The following is a 21,142-nucleotide window of genomic DNA, read 5'->3' on the forward strand; positions in this document are numbered from 1 at the left end:
AATTAAATTTTACCTTTATTTAACTTGGCAAGTCAGTTAAGAACAAATTCCTATTTTCAATGACTGCCTAGGAACAGTGGGTTAACTGCCTTGTTCAGGGTCAGAATGACAGATTTTTACATTGTCAGCTCGGGATTCGATCTTGCAACCTTTCGGTTACTAGTCCAACGCTCTAACGAATAGGCTGCCTGCCACCCCATATACCCACATGGTTGATTGAAAGATGAACTGAGGTCCACACTCCAGTCCAGTTGGTGGTGGTAATGCACCTTAAAGTTGGTTGCCAACTGACATATAAAGTCCACATAAGAAGAAGAAGATTACGAATGAAGGAGTAGAGATTATTAGAAAATATTAGTTTCCCCTTTTATCTGTGGATTAAATGTCGGGGTAGAGAACACATGATTTTGTGTGACTCAAAATGGGTGGAAATTCTACAAAGATCCAGAAAAAAAGGACCTTGTGCATTTCAGGTAAAATAACAACCCAATGTTTATAACTCAGGACAAATTAGCTAGCAACAGCAAGCTAGCTAGCTAAATGTCCATTAATTTTGAATGTGTTTCGACCTGACCCCGAATTACTACAGTTGGTTCAGAGTTCGTATTGATATTTCAACTTGTGTGTCTGGATCGTGTCTGGTGTGGATGTACAAAATCAACATGCGCACGATGGTGCACGTGGATGCACGCGTGTGCCCAGTCTAGACAGTTGAAGTCGGAAGTTTACATACACTTAGGTTGGAGTCATTAAAACTCTTTTTTCAACCACTCCACAAATTTCTTGTTAAACCTCTCTTGGGCACGTGAGACGGTAGCGTCCCACCTCTTCAACAGCCAGTGAAACTGCTGGGCGCCAAATTCAAATACAGAAATACTCATTATAGAAATTCAGAAAACAAAACATATTTTCCATAGGTTTAAAGATTAACTTCTTGTGAATCCAACCACGGTGTCAGATTTTTAAAAACGCTTTACGGCGAAAGCATACCTTACGATTATTTGAGAACATAGCCCACTAGACGAATCATTACAAACAGTAGCCAGCCAAGTAGAACAGTTACACATGTCAGAAATAGAGATAAAATGAATCCCTTACCTTTGATGATCTTCATATGGTTGCACTCAGCAGACATTAATTTCCTCAATAAATGTTCCTTTTGTTCGATAAAGTCTCTTTATATCCAAAAACCTCAGTTTTGTTCGCGCGTTTTCTTCAGTAATCCACAGGCTCAAACGCAGTCAAAACAAGAAGACAAAAAAATCCAAATTGTATCCGTAAAGTTCATAGAAACATGTCAAACGATGTTTATATTCAAACCTCAGGTTGTTTTTAGCATAAATAATCGATAATATTTCAACCGGACAATAACGTCGTCAATTTAAAAGGTAAACAAGAAACGCACTCTCTCGGTCGTGCGCATGACACTTTAGGGTCCACTCATTCAGACTGCTCTTGTTCATTTTTCAGAATACAAGCCTGGAACAATTTCTAAAGACTGTTGACATCTAGTGGAAGGCAAAGAAACTGCAATTTGAGTCCTAAGTTAATGGATACTGTAATGGCATTGAATAGAAAACTACAAAACCCCCCAAAAAACTACTTCCTGAATGGATTTTTCTCAAGTTTTCGCCTGCCAAATCAGTTCTGTTATACTCACAGACACTATTTTAACAGTTTTGGAAACTTTAGAGTGTTTTCTATCCAAATCTACCAGTTATATGCATATCATATCTTCTGGGCCCGAGAAGCAGGCAGTTTAATTTGGGCATGCATTTCATCCAAAATTCAGAATGCTGCCCCCTACCCTAGTGAAGTTAACAAACTATATTTTTGGCAATTTGGTTATGACATCTAATTTGTGCATGACACAAGTAACTTTGTTTACAAACAGATTATTTCACTTATAATTCACTGTATCACAATTCCAATGGGTCAGAAGTTTACATACACTAAGTTGACTGTGCCTTTAAACAGCTTGTAAAAATCCAGAAAATTATGTGATGGCTTTAGAAGCTTCTGATAGGCCAATTGACATAATTTGAGTCAAATGGAGGTTTACCTATGGATGTATTTCAAGGCCTACCTTCAAACTCAGTGCCTCTTTGCTTGACATCATAGGAAAATCAAAAGAAATCAGCCAAGACCTCCACAAGTCTGGTTCATCCTTGGGAGCAATTTCCAAACGTCTGAAGGTACCACGTTCATCTGTACAAACAATAAAGTATAAAACTATGGGACCACGCAGCCGTCAAACCGCTCAGGAAGGAGGCGTTCTGTCTCCTAGAGATGAACGTACTTTGGTGCGAAAAGTGCGTAAAACATTTAAACCTGTTAACCCTCGCAAGGCTGCAGGCCCAGACGGCATCCCCAGCCGCGTCCTCAGAGCATGCTTAACCCAGCTGGCTAGTGTGTTTACGGACATATTCAATCAATTCTTATCCCAGTCTGCTGTTCCCACATGCTTCAAGAGGGCCACCATTGTTCCTGTTCCCAAGAAAGCTAAGGTAACTGAGCTAAACGACTACCGCCCCGTAGCACTCACTTCCGTGTGCTTTGAGAGACTAGTCAAGGACCATATCACCTCCACCCTACCTGACACCCTAGACCCACTCCAATTTGCTTACCCTCCCAATAGGTCCACAGACAACGCAATCACAACCACACTGCACACTGCCCTAACCCATCTGGACAAGAGGAATACCTATGTGAGAATGCTGTTCATCGACTACAGCTCAGCATTTAACACCATAGTACCCTCCAAACTCGTCATCAAGCTCGAGACCTTGGGTCTCGACCCCGCCCTGTGCAACTGGGTACTGGACTTCCTGACGGGCCGCCCCCAGGTGGTGAGGGTAGGTAACAACATCTCCACCCCGCTGATCCTCAACACTGGGGCCCCACAAGGATGCGTTCTGAGCCCTCTCCTGTACTCCCTGTTCACCCACGACTGCGTGGCCATGCACGCCTCCAACTCAATCATCAAGTTTGCGGATGACACTACAGTGGTAGGCTTGATTACCAACAACGACGAGACAGCCTACAGGGAGGAGGTGAGGGCCCTCGGAGTGTGGTGTCAGGAAAATAACCTCACACTCAACGTCAAAACAAAGGAGATGATTGTGGACTTCAGGACACAGCAGAGGGAGCACCCCCCTATCCACATCGACGGGACAGTAGTGGAGAGGGTAGTAAGTTTTAAGTTCCTCGGCGTACACATCACGGACAAACTGAATTGGTCTACCCACACAGACAGTGTTGTGAAGAAGGCGCAGCAGCACCTCTTCAACCTCAGGAGGGTGAAGAAATTTGGCTTGTCACCAAAAGCACTCACAAACTTCTACAGATGCACAATCGAGAGCATCCTGTCGGGCTGTATCACCGCCTGGTACGGCAACTGCTCCGCCCACAACCGTAAGGCTCTCCAGAAGGTAGTGAGGTCTGCACAACGCATCACTGGGGGCAAACTACCTGCCCTCCAGGACACCTACACCACCCGATGTCACAGGAAGGCCATAAAGATCATCAAGGACAACAACCACCCGAGCCACTGCCTGTTCACCCCGCTATCATCCAGAAGGCGAGGTCAGTACAGGTGCATCAAAGCAGGGACCGAGAGCCTGAAAAACAGCTTCTATCTCAAGGCCATCAGACTGTTAAACAGCCACCACTAACAGTGAGTGGCTGCTGCCAACATACTGACTCAACTCCAGCCCACTTTAATAATGGAAATTGATGGAAATTGATCAAAAATGTATCACTAGCCACTTTAAACAATGCCACTTAATATAATGTATATGTATATACTGTACTCTATATAATCTACTGCATCTTGCCATATTTATGTAATACATGTATCACTAGCCACTTTAAACTATGCCACTTTTATGTTTACATACCCTACATTACTCATCTCATATGTAAATACTGTACTCGATACCATCTACTGCATCTTGCCTATGCCGTTCTGTACCATCACTCATTCATATATCTTTATGTACATATTCTTTATCCCTTTACACTTGTGTGTATAAGGTAGTAGTTGTGGAATTGTTAGGTTAGATTACTCGTTGGTTATTACTGCATTGTCGGAACTAGAAGCACAAGCATTTCGCTACGCTTGCATTAACATCTGCTAACCACGTGTATGTGACAAATAAAATTTGATTTGATTTCCCAGATCAATCCCAGAACAACAGCAAAGGACCTTGTGAAGATGCTGTAAGAAACAGGTACAAAAGTATCTATATCCACAGTAAAACGAGTCCTATATCGACATAACCTGAAAGGCCACTCAGCAAGGAAGAAGCAACTGCTCCAAAACCGCCATAGAAAAAGCCAGACTACGGTTTGCAACTGCACATGGGGACAAAGATCGTACTTTTTGGAGAAATGTCCTCTGGTCTGATGAAACAAAAATAGAACTGTTTGGCCAGAATGACCATCGTTATGTTTGGAGGAAAAAGGGGGACGCTTGCAAGCCGAAGTGCACCATCCCAACCGTGAAGCACGGGGTGGCAGCATCATGTTGTGGGGTGCTTTGCTGCAGGAGGGACTGGTGCACTTCACAAAATAGATGGCATCATGAAAAAGGAAAATTATGTGATATATTGAAGCAACATCTCAAGACATCAGTCAGGAAGTTAAAGCTTGGTCTCAAATGGGTCTTCCAAATGGACAATGACCCCAAGCATACTTCCAAAGTTGTGGCAAAATGGCTTAAGGACAACCAAGTCAAGGTATTGGAGTGGCCATCACAAAGCCCTGATCTCAATCCTATAGAAAATGTGTGGGCAGAACTGAAAAAGCATGTACGAGCAAGGAGGCCAACAAACCTGACTCAGTTACACCAGCTCTGTCAGGAGGAATGGGCCAAAATTCACCCAACTTATTGTGGGAAGTTTAGGAAGGCTACTCGAAACGTTTGACCCAAGTTAAACAATGTAAAGGCAATGCTACCAAATACTAATTGAGTGTATGTAAACTTCTGACCCACTGGGAATGTGATGAAAGAAATAAAAGCTGAAATAAATCATTCTCTCTACTATTATTCTGACATTTCACATTCTTAAAATAAAGTGGTTGTAACTGCTGTCGTCTTCCTCCTCGTCTGAGGAGGTGAAGTTTGAAGGATCGGAGGACCACTGCGCAGCGTGGTAATTGTTCATCTTATTTAATGGAAGTGAACAACTCAAAATACAAAAACAACAAAGTGAAAACCGAAACAGTTCTATCTGGTGCAGACACACAAAGACTGAAAACAACCACCCACAAAACCCAACAGAAAACAGGTTACCTAAATATCGTTCCCAATCAGGGACAACGATTGACAGCTGCCTCTGAGTGAGAACCATATCTGGCCAAACACAGAAAACCAACACAGAAATAGAAAACATAGATTACCCACCCAACTCACGCCCTGACCACACTAAAACAAAGAAAATACAAAAGAACTATGGTCAGAATGTGACAGTGGTGATCCTAACTGACATAAAACAGGGAATTCTTACTAGGATTAAATGTCAGGAATTGTGAAAAACTGAGTTTAAATGTATTTGGCTAAGGTATATGTAAACTTCCGACTTCAACTGTGCCTTTGATGATACAGTGGTACTGTACCAATACATGTTTAAAACCTCTTCAGAAGAGATAGGAATGCCAATGGGGTGGTGGATGTGTTGTTGCTGTTTATATTCAGAACCACATTCCTGTAATCATTCCTGAGGATCTCATGTCAAATGCTGTAGAAGTAATATGGCTACAGGTTCATCTGCCTCACCTAAAGCCCATTCTGTTTGGACGTTGCTATAAACCAAGTACTAACAGTCAGTATCTGGATAATAAGTGTGAAATGCTTGATAATGTATGTGATATCAACAGAGAGGTATATTTTCTGGGTGACCTAAATATACACTGGCTTTCATCAAGCTGTCCATTCAAGAAAAAGCTTCAAACATTAACCAGTGCCTGCAACCTGGTTCAGGTAGGATGACCACATTTAAAATACCCAAATGTGGGACAACAGGATTATTTTGTGGGACAGTGTAACCTACATGAATAAAAACATTTGGCAGCCTTGGCAGCAGCTAATGGGCATCCATAGTAAATACAAATACAAATCACTGAGGACTTGTCATGTACCAACAACACCATCACTCTTGTCAAGATGGTACAACAGCATCTCAACTTCCTAAGGCGGCTGAAGAAATTCAGCATGCCGCCCTGGGTCATCTTCAAATGCTACCAATACACCATCGAGAGCGTCCCGACCAGTTGCATCACGGCCTGGTACGGGCTTCATCCATGACCGCAAGACCCTCCAGCTCCCAACCCTCCAGGACATCTCCTCGAAACGGTGCCTGAGAAAGGCACGCAGCATCATCAAGGACCCCACACACCCCAGCCACTGTTTTCTCCCTTACCGTCAGGCATGAGGTCTGATACCAACAGGCTCAGAGACAGTTTCTATCTACAAGCCATCAGACTGCTGAACACTTAAACTGAACTGACCACCTGCTCTGATTCTCCACACGTTAGCACACATGCACTCACTCATGCACACACCCACACAGACATACAGACGCACACATATACAGTACATTCATGCTACACACACATCACAACTGCTACTACCAGACTCTTATTATACTGCTCAGTTTATACACTGCCCCCATCCCCCTCTATCCCAATACACAGGACTATAAACTCTGTCTTCCTGTATTATACTTATGCTAAAATATTTATTATATTCTACTGAGCTACTTACTTTATGTTCGTATTATTAGATTTTATAATTTTGTATTGTTGTTGCATTGCCGAGAAGTAACCTGTAAGTAAGTACTTTGTTGGATGATTATACCATGCGTATCCCTTACATATGACTAATAACATTTGAAACAGAAACACACTGTCTCACTCACACACAGACACAGACACACACACACACACACACACACACACACATAACAAACACAGTAAACAGTTCATGTTGATGCTAAATGCCATGTAGAGATTAAGATCTGGGTTGTAATAGCTGAGATTAGATAAGGAACATCAAGGTGAAGAGGGAGGCTCGGGGGAGAAAAACACGGCTCAGAGAGTGATCTCTCAAATGTCAAGATGTAAACACAACAGACGAAGAGCAGAGGAGTGTGAAGAGGGGAGAGAGGGGGGGGGGAAAGAGAGAGGAGGAGGAGGAGGACTCAGCCTCATAATCAAAGCTGACATCTCTCAATTCGATTCAATTCAAGGGCATTATTGGCATGGGAAACATATGTTAACATTGGGGCGGCAGGTAGCCTAGTGGTTAAAGCGCTGGGCCAATAACCGAAAGGTTGCTTGATCGAATCTCCGAGCTGACGATGTAAAAATCTGTCGTTCTACCCCTGAACAAGGCAGGAACACTGTTCCCCAGCAGGCCGTCATTGTAAATAAGAATTTGTTCTTAACTGACATTCCTAGTTAAATAAGTTTCAATTAAAAAAATATATAAATTTGCCAAAGCAAGTGAAGTAATAAACAAAAGTGAAATTTTAAATTAACAGTAAATATTACGCTCTCTCACTCACTATAACACAGATGAACCCTTTTGCTATCTTAATGAGGATCAATGATCACAGCTTCACTCTAGACGTGTGTCATTGTTTAATGGTATCTGAGAGATAGATCCCTTAGCAGAGCTAAATAACATCTAGTAACGTGAGGAACTCTGGTGTTGCTAGAGAGGATGTTTGTAATCTCTTACAGGATAGAACATGTCCCATGGCTGCATCTTATTCTAGGAGAGATGTCTCTCCCTCCTACCGGACCTGGATAGGGAAAGAGGGATACCAAGTTCAGTTGTACAACTGAATGCATTCAACTGAAATGTGTCTTCCGCATTTAACCCAACCCCTCTGAATCAGGGAGGTGCAGGGGGGCTGCCTGAAATCAACATCCATGTCATCGGCGCCTGGGGAACAGTGTGTTAACTGCCTTGCTCGTGGGCAGAACAACAGATTTTTACCTTGTCAGCTTGGGGATTCGATCCAGCAACCTTTTGGTTACTGGCCCAATGCTTCTACCCGCCAGGCTACCTGCCGCCACTATAGGTAACCTTACATGTATTTGTGGAAAGTGTCTGACTTGTCTTGTTGTTATTGTAATGTTAGTACCGTAACTTAATCAGATAGCTCTTCTATGTCAAACAAGTCAAATGACACTATATAGTTAATATTATCTAATAACACCTAACTGCATCTATATACTGTATAACTGCATTTTGTAGGCTACATTTAGTCTATGGGGATGATAGATGATCTAATCTACATAGAGTGGGATGGGAAACGGGATGGCAGTGTAGTAGTAATATGAACACAGATAGTGAGACTAGTGGTGTTTACCCTCAGCCCAGAGAAAGGCAGAGGAAGAGTTTTTCATCAGGGAGAGGAGATAACCGCTTTTTGTGGAACAGGATTGAAAAAAGCTCATTCTCCATATCCAACAGTACCACATCTCAGCTCCACAATATCTCATCCTTACCACGTTACACACAGACACCCCCACACACACACACACATAATGCTATCCAGATACATCCCACCTCCACGATATCTCATCCCCTGCCTGCTTTGCCTCACGCTTTCTTTGATTTCAAGAGCTGAACTATTCTGCAACATTTGTTGATGTGGTTCTGCTAGTAAATGCTGCAGAATTGTGCTTCTCTTGGAATCGCTGCTCTTCGCCGCCACGAGAAGTCCACGAGAGATCCATCGCCCACCGAGCTGAGAGCACAAAGATACACACACTCACACTTACACACGCACACAAATACACACACACACACATCTGTTCTGGGCTATGCCTGAGCTCGCATGGTGCTCTGCTCCTCTCTTCTCCTGGACAGTTTTGGTCCAGTGGGTGACGGACCCGGTCAGTCAGTCCAAGCTGCTGTCTGTGTCTCAGGGCCCAGCTTCAGAGGTTCTGTAGGTGTATCTGGGGTTGTGTGGTGGATGACTTCCAGAGCTCGTTAACCTTGGGAGGCAGGCCCAGATTCAGCCCATCCCCCCGGGCCCCCGGGTTCGGGTATGATCTGTATGTAGAATGCTCCCCCTCTCTGACCAGCGCTGTCCAGCAAACACAAACCATGCACGCAGAAACACTCTCTCTGGCTCTCTACCTCTAGCTTCACTCTCTTTCTCTCTTTCTCTCTCTCTTTCTCTCTCTCTCTCTCTCTCTCTCTCCTTCTCAGTCATGGTTGATACAGTGTTTCGTTTTACGTTCTGGTCTAATATAAACAATGTTACCACATCAACAACAGCACAGCCTAGGAAATAGTCTTGTCATGTTGGAAGAAACATTATTAATACATGGTAACTTGCAGTCATTACTTTATGCTGATAGATGTATTGTATTTGTCCTATTTACACAGGTTAAACCCTGTTTGAAACATAGTTTGAAAACTCACTACAGTAATTTTCGAATTTACAAGTAATTCACAAAGGTATCAAATGATTATGCAGTTAATCAAATCCCTCTTGTATGAATTTAGCAGTTGTTTCAATTCCAGAGATCACATTCTATTGAAGCCGGCTGCAAGGTTTTAGTTCTTGCATTGTTGTTGTTTTTTACCGTTGTTTAATTGGCGAGTCCATTTTAGCAGGTTTTGGTGTGTGTGTGTGTGTGTGTTCATGTGTGTGTTCATGTGGGTATGCATGTGTGTATGCATGTGTGTCTCATCCCTCAGCTGTGTGTGGTCAGACAGCAGCATCATTAGGTTGACAGTTTAAAACAGTTCTGCTAGGGGAATAAGTGAGTTGTAGTGTGTGAATCAAGGCCATGTATAAAGCCACGTACTGTACCAGAGGTTAATGGCACAGGCAACCTTGGGCCTCTGTAGAGGATATCACTCATCATATTGATACTGCAGCTATGTGTGTGTTGACGGGAGGGGTTCTGCAGTGTGTGTGTGTGTGTGTGTGTGTGCGTGTGCGTGTGCGTGTGCGTATGTGTGTGTGTGTGTGTCATTGTCCTGTCCTAATTGCTCACATTTGATCTAAGTGGGTGTTGTTTCAGGGCATCTTGCTCTCCTCTAGGTTCATTTATCAGAGGGAGAAATGGAGAGACTCCATCTACAACTCAAGACTCTCAGTCCTTCAAGGTGAAGCCCTCAGATGGCTTAGTGTTACCTTGTTAAATCGATGAGCCCCAGAAGTGGAATTGTCCTCTGAGGATGGAGTGTGTGTCAGGGTTTCCGTTAGGAAGATGTGGCACCGGACATTTGACCGACAACATTTTAATTTACCGGACTTTTGAGAAGTCTGCCGGACCCATATGCATTGGGTGGGTAACCTGATAAGGGAGTCTACCCACGGTGCTCAGAATGACAGAAATCACATTTAGATTATGGTAATTAATATGAACAAAACATGCAAGTCCAGGATGCAACGATGTGCAGTCCTTCTTACCCAATTCTGATGTGCACTTTGAACATGTTAGAATCACTGTCCACACTCTCTCTCTGTCCTTTTCCTCATCCAGACAAGTAACGAACAGCAAAATCACTAGCCTATGTCAGTCTACTATCACCCATAGTAGAATAGTAGAAAAATGTACCTATTCTATTGGTCAGCTTGTGGAGAAAGAAATAGCCTGTTCCAAACAGACTCTGGTACAGTTGTAGGAAGATAGATCCCACATTCACACAACCCGCAGGCCTAGGTTACATCAAAACACGTTAAAAAGCAATAAGACTGATGCAACAGATCAGGTTTAGTTTAAAATGTTGATAAACTATTATTTCTTCCCATTATAAGCTCAGCCATGTTCGCAAGGCAGTAGGCTAGGTGCGAATATTAATTTCATAATGCAATTAGCGAGAAAACACCCCTGTCAAAACGCTCGCACATGTAAGCTTTTCATGTGACAGAGATGAAAATATCCCTTAGAAATTTAGGAAGAGAGGAGATGTAATAGGCTACTTTGAAGCAAGGTAAGACATGCATCATAATATGTATTCAAACGTTCAGCTATCAAACAATTACGTATATGTTTTCAAATGCATAGCCTACTGCCTCCAGCTCATTGCACAGTGGTGTGTGACACGCTGATGAAGCCTGCCTTCCCTTGCTGTTCGAGATGCAGCAGCTCTCAGCTGTCTGACAGCTTTTCCGCTCAAAGGCTCTGTATCTGTATGCTGTAGGCATGTGATAAATAAGATACATAACGAATATACTGTACACACAAACACAAATGTAATTAAATGAACCTATAGACCGATAAGCATGACCAGTCAAACCTATTTCCTTCGACTGGTATTTCCATCAATGAATAGGCTAAAAAGCATTATTTCGCAATGGGATATTTTTTTCTTCTCCGGGACAATTGGCCGGCACCAATTTTATTTATCAGCTTTTCAATTTTTTTATAGGCCAAAAGCCGGCTATTACCGGCTAACGGAAACCCTGGTGTGTGTGGCTGTGTGCATTCATGCGTGTGTGTGTGTGTGTGTGTGTGTGTGTGTGTGTGTGTGTGTGTGTGTGTGTGTGTGTGTGTGTGTGTGTGTGTGTGTGTGTGTGGTACCATCGGTTAAAGGCTGAGAGGGATTTGAAAGGCCATTTGTCCCTGAGGCAGACAGGCTTTAGGAGCAGACTGCAGGGAGAGAGAGGGAGAGGGGGAGCGAGAGAGGGGAGGGAGAGATGGGGAGGGAGAGAGAGAGATGGAGAGCAAGGGAGTTTAGGAGAAGAAAGGAAGAGGAGAATAGAGGGAGTTTTTTTCTCTTCACTGCTTTCAATATAGTTCATTTTCCTCATCGTTCTGGATATAAATCAGTAGAGATTAATATCATAAGGTCAACAGATTGTATTTGCAGTCTAAGCCATTGTCCTTTCACTGTGTCTAACAGTCCATTTGATACCATCTCGCTTTCTCTTTTGTCCATTTGCTGATGATAAAGCACAATTTTAAACTAGTTTTAGTGGGAGGAGCTGTCATTGTCTGTTATCCTGCCATATATAACCATATCTCTGTCTGTTATCCTGTCATATATAACCATATCTATGTGTCTGTTGTCCTGCCATATATAACCATATCTATGTGTCTGTTATGCTGCCATATATAACCATGTATATGTGTCTGTTGTCCTGCCATATATAACCATATATCTGTGTGTTGTCCTGCCATATATAACCACGTGTCTGTGTCTGTTGTCCTGCCATATATAACCATATACATGTGTCGGTTGTCCTGCCATATATAATCATGTCTCTGTGTCTGTTATCCTGCCATATATAATCATGTCTCTGTGTCTGTTATCCTGCCATATATAATCATGTCTCTGTGTCTGTTATCCTGCCTAATATAACCATATATCTGTGTCTGTTATCCTGTCATATATAATCATATATATGTGTCTGTTATCCTGCCATATATAATCATATCTCTGTCTCTGTTATCCTGCCATATATAACCTATCTCTGTGTCTGTTGTCCTGCAATTTGTAACCACATATCTGTGTCTGTTATCCTGCCATATATAACCATATATATGTGTCTGTTATCCTGCCATATATAACCATATCTCTGTGTCTGTTATTCTGCCATATATAACCATACCTATGTGTCTGTTATCCTGCAATATATAATCATATCTCTGTGTCTGCTATCCTGCCATATATAACCATAGCTATGTGTCTGTTATCCTGCCATATATAATCATATATCTGTGTCTGTTATCCTGTCATATATAACCATATATCTGTGTCTGTTATCCTGCCATATATAACCATACCTATGTGTCTGTTATCCGCCACATATAATCATATATCTGTGTCTGTTATCCTGCCATATATAGTCATATATCTGTGTCTGTTATCCTGCCATATATAATCATATATCTGTGTCTGTTATCCTGCCATATATAATGATTATATATGTGTCTGTTATCCTGCCATATATAATCATATCTCTGTCTCTGTTATCCTGCCATATATAACCTATCTCTGTGTCTGTTGTCCTGCAATTTGTAACCACATATCTGTGTCTGTTATCCTGCCATATATAACCATATATATGTGTCTGTTATCCTGCCATATATAACCATATCTATGTGTCTGTTATCCTGCCATATATAACCATATCTCTGTCTCTGTTATCCTGCTATATATAGCCTTATCTCTGTGTCTGTTATCCTGCCATATATAACCATATCTCTGTGTCTGTTATCCTGCCATATATAACCATATATCCCTCTGTCTCTCTTTGTCTGCAGCGTGTCGTCCAGGCTTCTACAAGGCGTTTGCGGGGAACATCAAGTGTTCCAAGTGTCCCCCTCACAGTTTCAGCTATGGAGAGGGGGCTGCTGTCTGCCACTGTGAGAAGGCTTTCTACAGAGCTGCGAGAGACGCACCCACTATGGCATGCACACGTGAGTATCATCAATCAAACAATCAGTCAATCAATCAATCAATCAGGCAATCTCGTTATTGTCTAAGCAGCCCTCAATACACTCAGATAGAGCACAGTACAGGTCTGTAGTGGTATATACTCAGGAACAAAGACAGAGAGAGAAAGAGATGGGGGGGTAAAGAGAGGTAGAGTGAGAGGGAGAGAGAGAAAGAGACAGGTACAGTAGAGAGAGGAAGAGAGAGTAGAGAGCTGATAGAGATCTGTTGAGTGGAGAATGGGAGCTGATTGATGGGCACTGGGACACAGCTTGCCTCTCAGACAGAGAAAATAGAGGGAGATAGCACAGATAGAGGACAGGAAGCCAACGGACAGATGCTGACAGAGGAGGAGGAGGTGGAAAAGGAGGTGCTCCCTTCATCTGTCCTGAGAGAGAAACACTAAGCAGGACTGATGAGAGAGAGAGAGCGTGAAAGAGAGAGAGAGAGCTTGAGAGACAGGTTTATTCATGGAGAGGGGTTGGCTGGAGGGGAGGACAGTGAAGGGGGAAAGAAGGAGGGGGAATGAGTTAAGGAGAGGGGAGCAGGAGGGGGGAGGCGGGGGGGACATGAGAGAAGGATAGAGGGAAGGTGGAGAGCAGATGAGAAGGATGGAGGGGAGGAGGAGGGCAGGAAAGAGGGAATGGGAGTAGGGAAGGGCAGGAGAGGGGAAGGTAGAAGGACAGGAGAGGGGGATGGAGGGCAGGAGAGGGCTCCAGCCTATTGTCCAGACAGACAGTGAGCTTGGCAGGACTGGAGAGTTTAAATCCCTCAGGCCTTTTAACACTGCCCCTCTGACAGCTGGCACTGCTCTGTACAACACAATATCTGCACACTCACACACATATTACCTGCACACACACACACACACAATGCCTGCACACATCTACTTAATGCCTGTATGCACCGTCTCACAATCCCTGGATGCTCTCCCAGAATAACTTGATGAGAAGCTCTCTGTACTAGATAGTAGATGTACAGTGGTATCAAAGTAGACATGATATTATAATAGTAAGGTTTTGGTTTTTAGCCTTGATTTAAACTAATAACATTTACCTTGTACCATAAGAACTGTTCTGTTTCAATGTGTATTATACTCAGATTTATACTCCTACCACTACCAGCTAAAGAGAGTTTAGGACAGAAACATGATCAATCAACATGAAGCCTTTCTACCTCTCTCTCTCCTCCAGGATCCCTGCTCCCCTTGTCGTAATGTGGTCTTCAACCTGAATGACACCTCTCTCCTCACTCTCTCTCTCTCCTCCAGGATCCCTGCTCCCCTTGTCATAACGTGGTCTTCAACCTGAATGACACCTCTCTCCTCTCTCTCTCTCTCCTCCAGGTCCCCCCTCATCTCCTCATAACGTGGTCTTCAACCTGAATGACACCTCTCTCCTCTCTCTCTCCTCCAGGTCCCCCCTCACCTCCTCGTAACGTGGTCTTCAACCTGAATGACACCTGTCTCCTCTCCTCTCTCTCTCTCCTCCAGGTCCCCCCTCACCTCCTCGTAATGTGGTCTTCAACCTGAATGACACCTCTCTCTCTCTCTCTCCTCCAGGTCCCCCCTCACCTCCTCATAACGTGGTCTTCAACCTGAATGACACCTCTCTCCTCTCCTCTCTCTCTCTCCTCCAGGTCCCCCCTCACCTCCTCGTAACGTGGTCTTCAACCTGAATGACACCTCTCTCCTCTCTCTCTCTCTCTCTCTCTCCCTCCAGGTCCCCCCTCACCTCCTCGTAATGTGGTCTTCAACCTGAATGACACCTCTCTCTCTCTCTCTCTCTCCTCCAGGTCCCCCCTCACCTCCTCGTAACGTGGTCTTCAACCTGAATGACACCTCTCTCCTCTCTCTCTCTCTCTCTCTCTCCTCCAGGTCCCCCCTCACCTCCTCGTAACGTGGTCTTCAACCTGAATGACACCTCTCTCCTCTCTCTCTCTCTCCTCCAGGTCCCCCCTCACCTCCTCGTAACGTGGTCTTCAACCTGAATGACACCTCTCTCCTCACTCTCTCCTCCAGGTCCCCCCTCACCTCCTCGTAACGTGGTCTTCAACCTGAATGACACCTCTCTCTCTCTCTCTCAGGTCCCCCCTCACCTCCTCGTAACGTGGTCTTCAACCTGAATGACACCTCTCTCCTCTCTCTCCTCCAGGTCCCCCCTCACCTCCTCATAACGTGGTCTTCAACCTGAATGACACCTCTCTCCTCTCCTCTCTCTCTCTCCTCCAGGTCCCCCCTCACCTCCTCGTAACGTGGTCTTCAACCTGAAGGACACCTCTCTCTCTCTCTCTCTCTCTCCTCCAGGTCCCCCCTCACCTCCTCGTAATGTGGTCTTCAACCTGAATGACACCTCTCTCTCTCTCTCTCTCTCCTCCAGGTCCCCCCTCACCTCCTCGTAACGTGGTCTTCAACCTGAATGACACCTCTCTCCTCTCTCTCTCTCTCTCTCCTCCAGGTCCCCCCTCACCTCCTCGTAACGTGGTCTTCAACCTGAATGACACCTCTCTCCTCTCTCTCTCTCTCCTCCAGGTCCCCCCTCACCTCCTCGTAACGTGGTCTTCAACCTGAATGACACCTCTCTCCTCACTCTCTCCTCCAGGTCCCCCCTCACCTCCTCGTAACGTGGTCTTCAACCTGAATGACACCTCTCTCCTCTCTCTCTCTCTCTCCTCCAGGTCCCCCCTCACCTCCTCGTAACGTGGTCTTCAACCTGAATGACACCTCTCTCCTCTCTCTCCTCCAGGTCCCCCCTCACCTCCTCATAACGTGGTCTTCAACCTGAATGACACCTCTCTCTCTCTCTCCTCCAGGTCCCCCCTCACCTCCTCGTAACGTGGTCTTCAACCTGAATGACACCTCTCTCCTCTCTCTCCTCCAGGTCCCCCCTCACCTCCTCATAACGTGGTCTTCAACCTGAATGACACCTCTCTCTCTCTCTCCTCCAGGTCCCCCCTCACCTCCTCGTAACGTGGTCTTCAACCTGAATGACACCTCTCTCCTCTCTCTCCTCCAGGTCCCCCCTCACCTCCTCATAACGTGGTCTTCAACCTGAATGACTCCTCTCTCCTCACTCTCTCTCTCTCCTCCAGGTCCCCCCTCACCTCCTAGTAACGTGGTCTTCAACCTGAATGACACCTCTCTCCTCTCTCTCTCTCCCTCCAGGTCCCCCCTCACCTCCTCATAACGTGGTCTTCAACCTGAATGACTCCTCTCTCCTCACTCTCTCTCTCTCCTCCAGGTCCCCCCTCACCTCCTCGTAACGTGGTCTTCAACCTGAATGACACCTCTCTCCTCTCTCTCCTCCAGGTCCCCCCTCACCTCCTCGTAACGTGGTCTTCAACCTGAATGACACCTCTCTCCTCTCTCTCTCTCTCTCCTCCAGGTCCCCCCTCACCTCCTCATAACGTGGTCTTCAACCTGAATGACTCCTCTCTCCTCACTCTCTCTCTCTCCTCCAGGTCCCCCCTCACCTCCTCGTAACGTGGTCTTCAACCTGAATGACACCTCTCTCCTCTCTCTCCTCCAGGTCCCCCCTCACCTCCTCGTAACGTGGTCTTCAACCTAAATGACACCTGTCTACTGTTAGAGTGGTCTCCACCCAGTGACATGGGTGGTCGCAGGGACCTGACCTATAACGTCCTGTGTAAACGCTGCGGCCCAGAGCCCGACCAATGCCAGCTGTGTGGGGAGGAGCTTCGCTTCGTGCCCCGCCCCCAGGGCCTGACCAACGCCATGGTAACAGTGATGGACTTCTCGGCTCACGCCAACTACACCTTCGAGATCGAGTCGCTGAACGGAGTGTCTGAGATGAGCCACTTCCCGAGACCTGTGGCCGCCATCACTGTCTCCACCGACCAGGGCGGTGGGTAGACCTAAACGCTGACCTCTAACCCCTAAACCCTGACCCTTGGCAATCATTGCAGTCTCCATAACACAGTACACACACTCTCACACACATACACTGTCGCATACACTCTCAAAGCACAGTGACTCTCTGGGTGATGTACTGTAGAACGGCTACGGTTCTCATCTGTGCAAACATTGTGTGTTTTCTTTCTCTCTCTCTCTCTCTCTCTCTCTCTCTCTCTCTCTCTCTCTCTCTCTCTCTCTCTCTCTCTCTCTCTCTCTCTCTCTCTCTCTCTCTCTCTCTCTCTCTCTCTCTCTCTCTCTCTCTCTCTCTCTCTCTCTCTCTCTCTCTCTCTCTCTCTCTCTCTCTCTCTCTCTCAATTCAATTCAATTTGCTTTATTGGCATGACATAATCATGTACATATTGCCAAAGCTTATTTTGGATATTTACAATATAAAAATGAGAATCAAAATTGTCAACGGGACAACAGTAACAACAATAACCAAGGGTCAAAATAACCATACATTGAACAATAACAATAAACATACAGTAGAGTACATGTGCAGGTTGATTGGTTTGTCAGACACTGTCCCTCAACTTATGGCAGGCAGCAATGTAGTGCGCTGCCAACCCACAGCTCTCTGCGTCCTCCCCCAACAGGACGGGTAGCCTATCCTCATCAGAGAGGTCTTTGAAACCTTGAATAAGGGTTTCAAATTTGGGGAAATGACACTCTCTAATTGTTTTATATTTTTGACATTTTGTCAGGAAATGCAGCTCCGTCTCAGGTTCTGCTGTTGTGCAGTGGTTGCACAGTCTTTCCTCTACAGGGAGCCAGGTTTTCCTGTGTCTACCCTTCTCAATGGCAAGGCTGTGCTCACTGAGCCTGTACCTTGTCAAGGTTTTTCTAAGGTTTTGATCAGTAACCATGGTCAAATATTTAGCCACAGTGTACTGTCGATTTAGGGCCAGATAGCACTGCATTTTGCTTTGTGTTTGTGCTTGTGTTTCCCAATAAGCAATATAGTTTTGTTTTGACTGTGTTGTAATTTGGTTTATCCTGATTGATTGGATGTTCTGGTCCTGAGGCTTCAGTGTGTTAGTAGAACAGGTTTGCTGAACTCAGCCCCAGGACCAGCTGGATGAGGGGACTCTTTTCTTTGCTCAGCTCTTGGCATTGCAGGGCTTGGTAGGGTGGGGAAGATCTCCTCTGAGTAATATGGGGATTCTGAGGGGGGGATATATATTGCGCAAAGGAACACATCTTTTTCTGTCAGTACAAGTTATTTTTTCAGTTTTAACCAAATGTGATATTTGCCAATTTTGAGGGGATCAATTAGATGTTGTAGTTCGGATTTGTACCAAATGATCAGTCCTCCAGAGTATCTGCCTCTATTGACAGAGCTGTGTTTTTGTGACGGCACAATTACCTCTCTGTAGCCTGTGGGGCAGTGAGTGACAATGTCAGCCTTAAACCATGTCTCCTGCAGAATGATGACGTCAACATCTTTAAGGTTTTTGTTGAACTCCAGTGCTAAACTCTTCAGTCAAAGGTTGATGAGTTTAGGCCCTGAATGTTCCACATGCTAACTGATAGTGATTTCATGTTGCAAAAAGAAAGAATAGCAGTCAGAAATACAGTAACTACTAACTAATAAGTTGTTAAGAGTGAGATAAACAGGATAACAGCTAACATTTTTTCTGTTATATATATAAATATTCCTATTCATTGAACAAGTAAATTCTGGGACAATAGGTGTGTGTGTGTGTGTGTGTGTGTGTGTGTGTGTGTGTGTGTGTGTGTGTGTGTGTGTGTGTGTGTGTGTGTGTGTGTGTGTGTGTGTGTGTGTGTGTGTGTGTGTGTGTGTGTGTGTGTGTGTGTGTGCGTGCGTGCGTGCGTGTGCATGCGTCCATGTGTGTTTAATGGAGTTTAGTGCAGATGTATTGAAGGAGCTGTTTAATCTCACTTAATCCTACAGGGTTCTCCTGTCCTCTGACGACCTCTGCGTAGCTGCGCTGGTCCTGCTGTTGGGCCCTGTGGAGTGGAGGAGGGCCAGTTCTGGGCCGTGGGGCTTCCTCTCTGGTCTGGTAGGGGTGGTGGTCTGGTGCGGGGTAGTAGCCTGGGCCCGGTCCGGTCTGGCTAAGCCGATGGAAGTGGTGATGCTCTGGTGGTGGGTGGGGCCTGTGGGGTGCGCTGGGTCTGGTGGGGCGTTGTGGGGGCCTGGCGCTCCTTGGTGGTGCAGTGGTCTGGTAGGGGTCTCTGGGTGGTCCTTGGTGGTGCAGTGGTCTGGTAGGGGTCTCTGGGTGGTCCTCTGTCCAGTGCGGCATGGGGTGTTTGCCTACCAAGTGCCACGTCCTTTAGAGACTTGGCAAACATCCCTACTGTCTGCTTCCTCAGCTGGGAGTGGTGGTACAGATGCTCTGGGGTGATTGTTGGGTGGTGAGCAACGTGTACGTTCGGGAGTACTGCCAAAGTCAGGCTGGGACAGGATGTGGAGTGCATCCTGTGTTTTTGGGCACCATATTTTGCACACCTTGTGTTGGGGGAAGAGTTTATCTTCTAGGATGAATTTCCCATTTGAGTCAATGAGGATGGCCACCTCAGTGGGTTTTACCAGATTAGTGCGTTTACGGTCGGGGGCTGGAGTACACAGGGCCTGTGTACATGGAGGGGTGTGTGGGGGTGTGTCAGGGGGGCCCAGAGATCTTCTCTCTGTAGTAGGTGTCTCCATGTGAGTCTCCTTGTTGACTGGGGGTGTGGGTAAAGTGTTGTCGGTATGGGGGGGGGGGGGGTTGTGGGTAAAGTGTTGTCGGTATGGGGGGGGGGGGGGGTGTTGGTAAAGGTGGGTCAGTGGGGTTGTTAGGGGTGGTGAGGGACTGCAGCTTCTCTCTGGGAGTGTCTACAGTCTGTTCTCTGTGCTGTGGCACCCTCTTGATGACAGACAACTCCTTTGCCATCTCCTCCTTTACCTGCACCAGCTCTCTCCTCATGGTGGCCTTTACCTCCTCAAGCGCTGTGGTAAGGCTCTCTCTCAGCTCCTGGACAGAGTTCTTCAGCTGGGTCCTGCACTGGTTGATCTGGTCCTGTAGAAGCTCTGTGTCTGGGCTGGTGGTGGTGTAGCTGGGGGGCTGCTCCTTCAGCTCAGTAATCTATATCACAGCCAGCCTGTCTCAACAGGCTGATGGTAGTGTGGTCTTGGCTCTGGTGGTTGTAGGCAGGCAGGGGGAGGATAGCCCTGCTGTTGGGGTACCTGAGGTGAGGCGAGAGGTCGGGGTGCTGTCCTTTTCTTTTTTGCTTTCCGCTGTCTTCGTTAGGGTGGGGAAGTCCTGCACAACAGAGCGGAGTGCAGCCTCACTGCCCTGGACCATGACAGTGCCGTTCTGATACATGTTTACCGTCAGGTCCTTATCGCTGTCCTCAAAAATGTGGATTTGCCTTACCTTGCAGATGCCTTTTTTTGTGGTATAGCTGAAATGCCTGGTTACAGCTGTATGCCAGGCAGTACTGTGGTCTGTGTAAAATAACAGGTTTGTAACAGTCCTGTTTTGTGAGCAGTCGGCAAACAAAGTTTCTGGGTTCTCTTCTCAGAATTCTGTGTTTAAAATTGATTCTTCCTTTCTCTGATTTGATTTCTGCTGGGTATTCAAAAAAAAAGTGGGGAAAGTCTCTCAATCTCTGCTGCTGCTGTCGCTGCTAGCGCTGCCTCAATGGCCATGTTGCTATGGTTACCACCAGTAAACAGTTAGAGCTAGACGGTAAGCTAGCTGACAGATTTGAATTTGGCTAGCTACCACGATGAAGATTGGTCTTTTAACTCACTCTCTGTCAGTCTTTTCCTCCTGTGTTGATCTTCAGTTGTACAATTTGATTACCTA

At 45.6% G+C, this 21,142-nt stretch overlaps 1 protein-coding gene across 1 annotated transcript in view; it reads left to right on the forward strand.

Moving 5' to 3' along the window:
* The window catches only part of LOC139546549 (ephrin type-A receptor 6-like), a 303,987-nt gene that overhangs the window by 169,250 nt on the left and 113,595 nt on the right, over positions 1-21,142 (forward strand). The window contains exons 6-7 of the mRNA XM_071355053.1: positions 13,246-13,401; positions 16,945-17,280. Of these exons, the coding sequence (XP_071211154.1) occupies positions 13,246-13,401; positions 16,945-17,280 (492 nt within the window). The remainder of the gene's footprint in view (positions 1-13,245; positions 13,402-16,944; positions 17,281-21,142) is intronic.

This window comes from Salvelinus alpinus, chromosome 20, assembly GCF_045679555.1.
Source record: "Salvelinus alpinus chromosome 20, SLU_Salpinus.1, whole genome shotgun sequence".
Taxonomy (NCBI): Eukaryota; Metazoa; Chordata; class Actinopteri; order Salmoniformes; family Salmonidae; genus Salvelinus; species Salvelinus alpinus.